This window comes from Erinaceus europaeus, chromosome 8 (assembly GCF_950295315.1).
Source record: "Erinaceus europaeus chromosome 8, mEriEur2.1, whole genome shotgun sequence".
NCBI lineage: Eukaryota > Metazoa > Chordata > Mammalia > Eulipotyphla > Erinaceidae > Erinaceus > Erinaceus europaeus.
In genome coordinates, this window is record NC_080169.1 from 115,803,391 (window position 1) to 115,813,527 (window position 10,137).

Sequence of the window (10,137 nt, forward strand, 5' to 3'; positions counted from 1 at the left end):
ACTTTCATGGGTAAGACTCCCTGGTTGCATCCTCTGTTCTGTATGTGCTGGAGTGGTGCTCTGGTTTCTCTCATGTAGAATCTATTCTTCATTTCACATGAAATAAAATTAATCTAAAAAGGAAAATAATAAAGTACAACTTAAGGGCTATTTTAAATCATCCTAGTACACCTTACACCATCAACAGTTCCCTGTAATCTGGCTTTGATAAAGGGCAGGCAAATATAATTATGCAAATAGAAATAGAGTATTACTGAGCTGGGGGGGATTTGCATGGCAGGAGAGATCACAAACATGCTTTCTATAAGTCCTGCGACACTGGAGACATTTAGTGTGGCTTTTGCATGAGTTCAGGAAAAGAGCTTTCTGAATCTCTCAGAAGGGTGACTTCGTTTATTTTGCCTTGTGGATCTGGACTAGTCTTCTTTTGGAATAAGAGCCGAGTCTGAGAAGAACCTCCCCAGAGAAGATGAGATCTGTACCCACGTTGATCTTCATGACCGTCTTTGTCGTAGGGTCATTGGCTGCCATGTTGCAAAATGGCTTCATGGTCTTTGTGCTGGGCTGGGAACGGGTGCAATGTGGGAAGCTGGCTGCTGGGGACATGATTGTGAGCTGTCTAGCTGCGTCCCGGTTCTGCCTGCATGGGATATCTCTCTTGAACAACCTGCTGACCTTCCTTTCTGTTTGTCCAGAAGTGATCTATTTTAACATCCCCTGGGACTTTATCAACACTCTCATGTTCTGGCTCAGTAGCTGGCTTGCATTCTTCTACTGTGTGAAGATCTCATCTTTCTCTCATCCCATCTTCTTCTGGCTCAAGTGGAGGATTTCTTGGTTGGTGCCCAGGCTGTTGTTGAGCTCCCTGATCCTTGCTTCTCTGACAACCATCTCATCCACCATTGGGAATATAAGACTTGTCAGGATGCTCACCTTGCTGAGTTTCTGTGGAAATGATACCCTGTATAGTAGTAGACTACAAGACTTTTCTCAACATGTTTTTCTGCCTTCTTTGCTGCTGGCGTTATCTCTTCCTTTCCTATTGATCCTGGTGTCCACCCTTCTGCTTATGTTTTCACTGCACCAACATTTGCAGAACATGAGGGATTGCAGATCTGGTTCCCAGGATCTGAGCACTCGGGTTCACACGGTGGCCCTGAAGTCACTTACCTTCTTCCTTATCTTCTACATGTCATATTTTCTGTCCTTGGTATTTGTGACATTAAAAATCACCATCTTCAAGAACCACTGGCACTGGATCTGGGAAGCGATTACCTACATAGGCATCAGCCTCCATTCTAGCATCTTGGTGCTCAACAACTCCAAGCTGAGAAAGGCCCTACAGATGAACCATTGGAAACACTCTGTTCAAAGTGTGTTTTGTCTTGAGTGATGAGTGTCAGTCAGCTCATGATTGATCAGAACATGTAAAGTCTGGGTGCCATCTTCTATTGGTAGTCTTTTTTTTTTGCCTACAGGGTTATCATCGGGGCCTGGTGTCTGCACTATGAATCCACTGCTCCTGGTAGCCATCTTTTTTCCATGGTTGTTGTTGCTGTTATTGTTACAGCTGTTGGATAAGACAGAGAGAAATTGGGAAAGGAGGGGGAGATAGAGAGGGAGAAAGGAAGACAGACTTCTGCAGACCTGCTTCACAACTTGCAAAGCAACCCCCCCCCCCATAGGTGGGGAGCCAGGGATTTGAACCAGGTAGTTCTTCCTTTCCCACTCCTTCCATGCCCCACTAACTGTCCTAATATTGCCTCCACTGCTCTTAGACAGCAGTCTGGATTCCAAGTTACCTTGGGCTAAGAGAGTGATCTCATTTGCTCATGTAATTCTCTCATCCTCTATATGAGTAACTCTTGTAACAGTTTCCAAGCATCATTTTGGTCTGTACTCCATTTACAGAGACCTCTAATTGTCATTTGTTGTCTCTGTCCCACTCACCCACAGATTTATTACTTAAGTCATATGAGAGAGGGGTTTACTAGGGAGACAGAAGAGGACAACTTGGCCACATGCAGTGCCAGGGAATCAAATCAAGAGTCTTGGGCATGCAAGTCATGTGCTCTACCAGCTGAACTATTTTCCCACTCACTACTGCTGTGGTTCCTTTCCTGTACTTTTTTTTTTTTAAATCACACACACCTTTTATTAGAGTAATGGATTATAGTACAGCTGTTACATGGATATAGTATCTCGTCTCCCTGTGATAAGTGTCTCAAAAAATACTCAATATATTTTGGTTATTAAACTCTTATCTGACATATGGCATATAAAGATATCCTCCCATTCTATGAGGGGTCTCTTTGTTTGGGTATTGGTTTCTTTTGCCGTGCAGAAGCTTTTTAATTTGATGTAGTCCCATAGGTTTATACTTGCCTTAGTCTTCTTTGTAATTGGAATTGAAGATGTCTTTAAAATTTATGTGGGGAAAGAGTTCTACCAATATTTTCTTCTAAGTATCTGATAGTTTGTGGTCTGACATCCAAGTGCTTGATCCACTTGGAATTTACTTTTGTGTTTGGTGAAATATAGTGATTCAGTTTCATCCTTCTGCATGTCTCAACCCATTTTATCCAACACCATTTGTTGGAGAGACTCACCTTTCCCCATTTAATAATCTGAGCACCTCTGTCAAAGGTTAGATGTCCATAGGTGTGGAGGCTTACTTTTGGGCTCTCAATTCTATTCCACTGGTCAATATGTCTATTCATGTTCCAGTACCAAGCAGTTTTGATGACAATGGCCCTATAATACAATTTGAGTCTTTCACTTCTTTGGCTAGGTTTATTCCTGGACATTTTATTTATTTATTTATTTATTGTTGCTAAAAATATATAAAGAGCTTGTGAAACTCAACAGTAACAACAACAACAAAAAATGACCCCATACAAAAATGGGGAGAGAACATGGACAGAATATTCACCACGGAAGAGATCCAAAAGACCAACAAAACACATGGAAAAATGCTCCAAGTTTTTGACTGTCAGAAATGCAAATAAAGACAACAGTGAGATACCACTTCACTCATGAGAATGTCATGTGTCAGAAAATGTGGCAGCAACAAATGCTGAAGAGGTTGTGGGGTCAAAGGAACCCTCCTGCTCTGCTGGTCGGAATGTAAATTGGTCAAACCTCTGTGGAGAGCAGTCTGGAGAACTCTCAGAAGGCTAGAAATGGACCTAGCCTCTGATTCTGGAATTCCTCTCCTGGGGATATATCCTAAGGAACCCAACATACCCATCCAAAATGATCTGTGTATGCCTATGTTCACAGCAGCATAATTTGTAATAGCCAAAACTTGGAAGCAACCCAGGTGTCCAACAACAGATGAGTTGCTGAGCAAGCTGTGGTGTATATACACAGTGGAATACTATTCAGCTATTAAAAATAGTGATTTCACCATTTTCAGCCCATCTTGGATGGAGCTTGAAGAAATCATGTTAAGTGAAATAAGTCAGAAACAGAAGGATGAATATGGGATGATCTCACTCTCAGGTAGAAGTTGAAAACACAGAAGATCAGAAGAGAAAACACAAATACAACCTGAACTGGAGTTGGTGTATTGCACCAAAGTAAAAAAGACTCTGGGGTGGGGTGGGTGGGGGGGAGTACAGGTCCAAAAAGGATGACAGAGGTCCTAGTGGTGGTTGTATTGCTATGTGGAAAACTGAGAAATGTTATGCATGTACAAACGATTGTATTCACTGTCAAATGTAAAACATTAATCCCCCAATAAAGGAAGAAAATAAATAAATAAAAAAAGAAAAATACTCTCAACCTCAACTTTGTTCTGTTTCCACCATCATAAACCAGGACCCTCATGGTGTCAATCTAAGCTGTCCCACACAAACTTCTCTCAGCCCAGTGAAACCAGTTTCCATTTCTGCACATGCTCTTCCTCCCAGTGTTTCTCAGGCTCATTTGAAACATCTGTATTTACTTTCTCCTCTTGCTTTTCCTGATCCCGTCTTTTGTGCCCTGCTGAAGACTAACTCTACCACAGAGCTTTCTCTGTTTGATCCCATGGATGGGAGAGGATGTATACGAGTTTCATGCCACAACAGATGCTTATGTTTTTTTTTTTTTTGTGTGTGTGATTTCATCTGTTATTTCTGTGTTAAATTGAAAGTGAATGGACTTCCATGAAGATGCTTTTAGGTTTTGGCCAGCAAATCATCAAGAAGGAAGACAAAGAAAACACTATCGTTATCAATTTTGATAACCTTGCTCACCAGGAAGGTGGATCCTGGATGTTTATATCTAAGATGGTGGTTTCCAAGTTGAGATGTTTGCATTGCAAGATGTATGCAAAATCACCCAACTGGCTAAGTAGCTGTTGGGAGAAAAATATGAAGTCTTCAATTTTCATTTCTTTACATCACATCACTTTGATTTTTTTTCAATGTTTTAAATGAACATGTGTCAAGGAGTGCTTGTCCATAATTAAAATAAATAAATATTAATGAGACACACTCATATACATTTTTTTCACCGAAGGAGTTCACTGTAAAATCAAGACTAATTGATTAAAAGATCAACTGATTAACAGAAATTGCAAATGACATTGGCATAGTGGTTAAGAGAGCTAGTCAAAGTAGAAATCATGAATAGCAACAAAATAGAAGTCACAGTGAATTTTCAAGTCAATGACTTCTTTAATAGTGAGTTGGCTCACTGTCTTGGGAAGTTGAAGTCCCCAAGCATTGCCATAATGGTAGCTGGAGGCTGACTGATGGCAAGAGGAGAGAGGCTCAGAGGAGAAGAGATGAAATAACCAAGTGAGAAATTTCCACTTGGAAGAAGATTAAAGTGATAAAAGAAGAGATTCTCAAATTGTTCCAGAGAACCACAGGGGATTTCCTAGATTGTTGAGAGAGGGTGAGGCTGGGTAGAAGAAAGTGTGTGAGACCTAAACTATCATAAATTTCCCCTCCCTTCCTCCCCTCTTCCCTCCCCTCCCCTCCCGTACCTTCCCCTTTCCTTTTACAGAAACTGCATAAGTGAACTGATGCCTTCTTACATGGAAGGCAAGAATAAATTGTGGAGATAGAATCCTGAGACTCAAGTCACAAAAGTGCTGGGTAGGAACCAGCAGAGGTACAAGAATAAGGGGTCTCTTCTGTCCCCCATCCCTGTCCACACAACTGTAACACCCAGAGGGCTGCTTTCCCCTGCACGGAGCTTTAGAATTTATCTGCATGTCTTGGGTGGGGAGGAGATGATGGTGAGACTTGTGCTCTGCAACACCTCCACAGCCCTTTGAGTTGTGCCCGATCTAGTGGACTTATCACAGGGATTCTTAGCTGGTTGATTATTTCCACCTCCCTTTGCAAGGCTTCACCTTATAAGTACCCCCAATGTGCTGATGGTTCCTTCTGGACCAAAGACACAACCCAGTATTTTCCTCTTTTAAGCCTTTTTAGAGCTCTCCTCAGCTTATCTTTTTAAATTTTATTTTATTTTTATTATTTATTTATTTATTCATTTTAGTCTCCAGGGTTATTGCTTGAGCTCGGTGCCTGCACTACAAATCAACTGCACCCGGAGGCTATTTTTTTTCCTTTTGTTGCCCTTGTTGTTTATTGTTGTTGTTATTATTATTATTGTTATTGCTATCATTGTTGTTGCATAGGACAGAGACAAATGGAGAGAGGATGGGAAGACAGCAAGGGGGAGAGAAAGACAGACATATGCAGACCTGCTTCACTGCCTGTGAAGTGACTCCCCTGCAGGTGAGGAGCAGGGGGTTCAAACCGGGATCTTTGAGCCGGTCCTGTGCACTTAACCTGAAGTGCTACTGCCCGTCCCCTTCAGCCTGTCTTTTTAGCCAAGTATGCCACTGGGATTTTATGGCATTCCCTATGTGAATCTTCTGCTATAACCAAACATGATAACATCTCCACCTCCTGTACTGATGCCATGTCTTCCTTCCAACATACTAGGTGCATCTTCATCTTTGTTGTCCCATGAGAAAGAGGATGTTACTGCTGAACTCTTCTGACAATTCAGGGGGTGCAAATAGGATGTCATGTGATATTTAGAAACACCACCTGAGAGTACTTCTGCCTCTGGAGATAAAAAGGAATCTTCTTAGAATTCCTATCCCTTCTACCCTTGAAATTACACATATAAAGAAGAATTGGAAGTATTGAAAAAGACTCTCAGACTTAAGTTCTGCCTAAGAAAAGTAAACATAAACACAAAAAACTAAAGAATCACTACTAAACACTTTGCATGTTTAAATAAAAATTATTATTCACTTTTTTGGATTAACTCAAGCTGCATATAGTATATCCCCAATAAATGTTTATGGTTTATGATTAATCCATAAAAGCTGACTGAGGACAGATACCCCGGTCACTGTTGCACTTATAGGATCGCTAGGACATTTAGGAGATACTTAATAAATTGTTGCTACCCCAATCCTGGAACCTCTGGGGTGGGGCTCACTTTCCTGCGTGCTTCTCTCAGTTCATACTAAATGATATTGCATCCGCAGATCCCAACCTAATCAAGGCAATGAATACCACCTCAGCACGCTTCACTTCAGACTGTGTCCAGATTCATCAGGCGTGGAATGTCAACCCTTCAGCCTCATTACTTGGGTGAGACCTTTACTTTCATAGTATTCTCTAATTCCATTCCAGGAGGTTCACTTCCTAACAAAGTCCCAAAACCCAGATATAGACCAGGTCCCATGAGATAGAACATATGTTCACATGTATCCATAAATTAGGGTAAAATATATACCTGGAAGCAAAAATATACAATAGTCTGTAGTGAGTCAGTATAAAGTTGATAATGAAATAGTGTCTACTTAGATACCCTCCTCACCTATTTCCTATTACAGTTCTTTCCCTCACTTCAAAGCTAACCTTGTCAAAGCAAGGACTGCAAAAGCTGAATAAAGGCAAGAGACTGGCATACTTTAATGCTGACTCTTTCACTATCAGGCCACCCCATCAGCTGGGACCCTGTTTGGGGAGTCCTGAAATTCCCGAACAGATATGATGGGCCTAGACCTTGAATAAATCCCTCTCTCCATTGTTACTGGTCATCTCTATCAGGAACAACACAATAGACCCCTTTGTGGGCCCCCATAGGACCTTGCCCTCAACTTGGATCAACAATGGTACAGAGTGTTCCATCCTCCAAAGGGAGGATAGAAGGATAGACAACATGCTACACCTGAGGAAGATGGGTTCTGATATTGGGGCAGCTTGGCATGTTCCTACTCATGACCACAGAATGTGAGCTCATATCTAGAGGGATGCAGAGGTCACATAGGCTCCTAAGCTGAATATGGACCTCAGATCACATCAAATTGATGGGGGTTACAGTCAACAATATTTATACCCCTTTCCCATACTTGGGGGCTACTCTCTTCCCTGATCCAGCTTTCTGGTCCTTTTTCCAGCCATGACATCATCTCCCTAGATAATAGCTTGGATCCACCTGCATATCAGATTTCATGCTCAGGGGAAAAAAAGAAAAAAAAAACCTAATATAGACACAGGCCCTTTGGAATATAACTAAAATATGCCTACTTGCTATATACAAAATGGAGGACCCCCCCCACTCTTCATCTGCACTATTCCAACCTTTAGGTCCATAATTGATCAACAATTTGTTTGGTTTTGTATGTTAACTCTCTTTTCAACCACCATTGTGCATCCCACAATGACCTTGGGTCCATACTCCCAGAGGGTTAAAGAATAGGAAAGCTATCAGGGGAGGGGATGGGATACAGAGTTCTGGTGGTAGGAATTGTGTGGAGTTGTACCCCTCTTATCCTATGGTTTAGTCAATGTTTTCTTTTTATAAAAAAAAAATTGTTGCTACATGAGTCGAGGTCTAAGACACATTCCATTCACCGTATGAGTCACTGAACATGTAGGAAGTTGGTGGGAAAATATGTTTTGCACATTGAGGAACTTCTGACTGGCCAAATTCCAGAGCAAAAGCTAAGAGCTCAAAGCTTGTCCCATGGTTCCAACTGCAGTAGGAAATAGTGTTAAGCCAGCAAAGGAAGACATCCATAAAAGTGGTTGGAAACTCTGTCCAGGACATTTGCATTTTCACAGGAAGATGGAGTGGATGAAGCACCTTGGTTCACCTTTTCTTTTCTTTTCCTTTCTTTTCTTTTCTTTTCTTTTCTTTTCTTTTCTTTTCTTTTCTTCTCTTCTCTTTCTTTTCTTTTCTTTTCTTTTCTTTCCCTGTCCTTTCCTTTCTTTTCTCTTCTCTTCTTTCTTTTTGAGATTTTGTTTATTTATTAATGAGAAAGATAGGAGGAGAGCGAAAGAACCAGTACATGTGCTGCTGGGGATCAAACTCAGCACCTCATGCTTGAGAGTCCAATGCCTTCTCCACTGCACCACTTCCCGGACCACAGCTCACCTTTTTCTCTTGTACCCAGGAACACAGAAACAGTACAGTGAGGCCTTTGTATTGGAAGAATGATCTGCTCGTCCCTTGTGTAAGGTGGACTGGGGACTGGAAAGAGATGTTGAGAGTCCTGTATCCCATTCTTGTGTTGGGGGGGTTGTGAACATTGAACAGGTAAAAAATGACGCTGGCAGAGGCTAAGTGTAATATAAAGCTGTCCCTTAATCTCATGTGACTATGGCAAGTGTCTCTCTATGGTCCTGAAACCTATTTGGCTCAGTCATTCACCCATGACTGTAGGTGGGAATCTTAATGTAGTGTTTAAGACCTTGTTTCTTTCACCCATAAAATTATTTTAATGTCTTCTTTCACAATAGTAAATGAGATTCTAGTCTTGGATTCTAGGATAATGCTATAGCTAGAATGGTGGATGATGTTTTTCACATCTTGTACAATCCTATAATTATTAAAAGAACATATGACACTTTCCATGTCTTACAGATGGAGAACCTGAGATACACTGTTGAGTCAACTGACACAAACACCTACTCAGGTGAGAAGAGAAACTTGGTTAAAGGTCTTTTTTTTTTTTTTTTTTTCCTGGTCCAAAACTTCTTCCTCTTATATCCCCTGGTTTTACTGCTACCCTGTTAGAGCTATTTCTGTCAAGGATCTTTCTCTCTCTTTCTCTCATTCACTCTCTCTTTCTCCTCTCTTCCATTCTCTCTCTCTCTCTTTCTCTCTTTCAATTAGGATTATTGCCAGGGCTTGGTGTATGCACAATGAATCCACTGCTTCTGGCAGCCATTTTTTTTCTCCTTTTCCCCTTCCTTCCTTCCTTCCTTCCTTCCTTCCTTCCTTCCTTCCTTCCTTCCTCTCACCCTTCTTCCTCTCTCTCTCTCTTTCTTGGATAGAGACAGAGACAAGCTGAGAGGGAAGGAGGGGCTAGAGAGGAAGAGATAAAGAGAGACACTTGCAACACTGCTTCGCCACTTGTGAAGATTTCTCCCTGCAGGTGGGGATAGGGGGCTTGAACTTGTGCCCCTGCAGACGGTAACACATGTACTCTACAGGGTGTATCACCACCCAGCACTAAAAGTCTACTTTTAATGTCATTGTTTATAAAGTAGTGTAGACAAAAATCACTTATCTATATGTGTCTGCCTCCTTGTTTTTATTTGGTGACAGCGATCTACAGTCACAGCCTCTGAATTAACTTCTGTTTTCCTTCTGTCTGGTGAACGGCTATTGTGAAACATGCTCTTCATGGAATTGGTGTGAGAGAAAAACAGTTCAGAGGATATTTAGAACAGCCCCCAGGACATAACCACCAGCTGACAGATGCCAGCTCTCGCTGTCTCTAAGAGACACGCCCTGTGTAGTACCTCTCTGAGCTGACAGCAGGCACATGCTTCTGCCTTAAGCGTCAGCTTAAGCGTCTGCATAAGGGATGCTAAGTGACACCCTATCCACAGCCACATTGGCATGGCCAGAGAGTGGGCAGGCAAATCCGAGAGCAGGCAGGAGAGCAGGCAGGAGAGCAGGCAGGAGGGCAGGAGGAGCATTGCAACTGAACCTTAGCAATATTTGCATCTGTTCTGAGATGAAGACATCTCTTCAACCTCCTCAATTACTCTATGTCTCTTTCTCTGTCTTCTGGGATTGGGGCAGCTGGAGGAAAAGCACTCATCTGGAACTTTCTAGAGCTGTCTCCCAGGAAGACACCTTGGCACCCTGGGCGAG

The 10,137-nt window shown here is 41.9% G+C and overlaps 1 protein-coding gene across 1 annotated transcript; it reads left to right on the top strand.

Annotated features, from left to right (window-relative positions):
* The first annotated feature begins 469 nt into the window (after positions 1 to 469).
* On the top strand, positions 470 to 1,393 carry LOC103112890 (taste receptor type 2 member 134). Its single transcript, XM_016187803.1, has one exon. The coding sequence runs from the start codon at positions 470 to 472 to the stop codon at positions 1,391 to 1,393; it is 924 nt and encodes a 307-aa protein (XP_016043289.1).
* The last annotated feature ends 8,744 nt before the right edge of the window (positions 1,394 to 10,137 follow it).

What these genes read in the sequence shown, in the direction of transcription:
- LOC103112890 (XM_016187803.1), top strand. Translation starts at nt 470, where the DNA reads ATGAGATCTGTACCCACGTTGATCTTCATGACCGTCTTTGTCGTAGGG.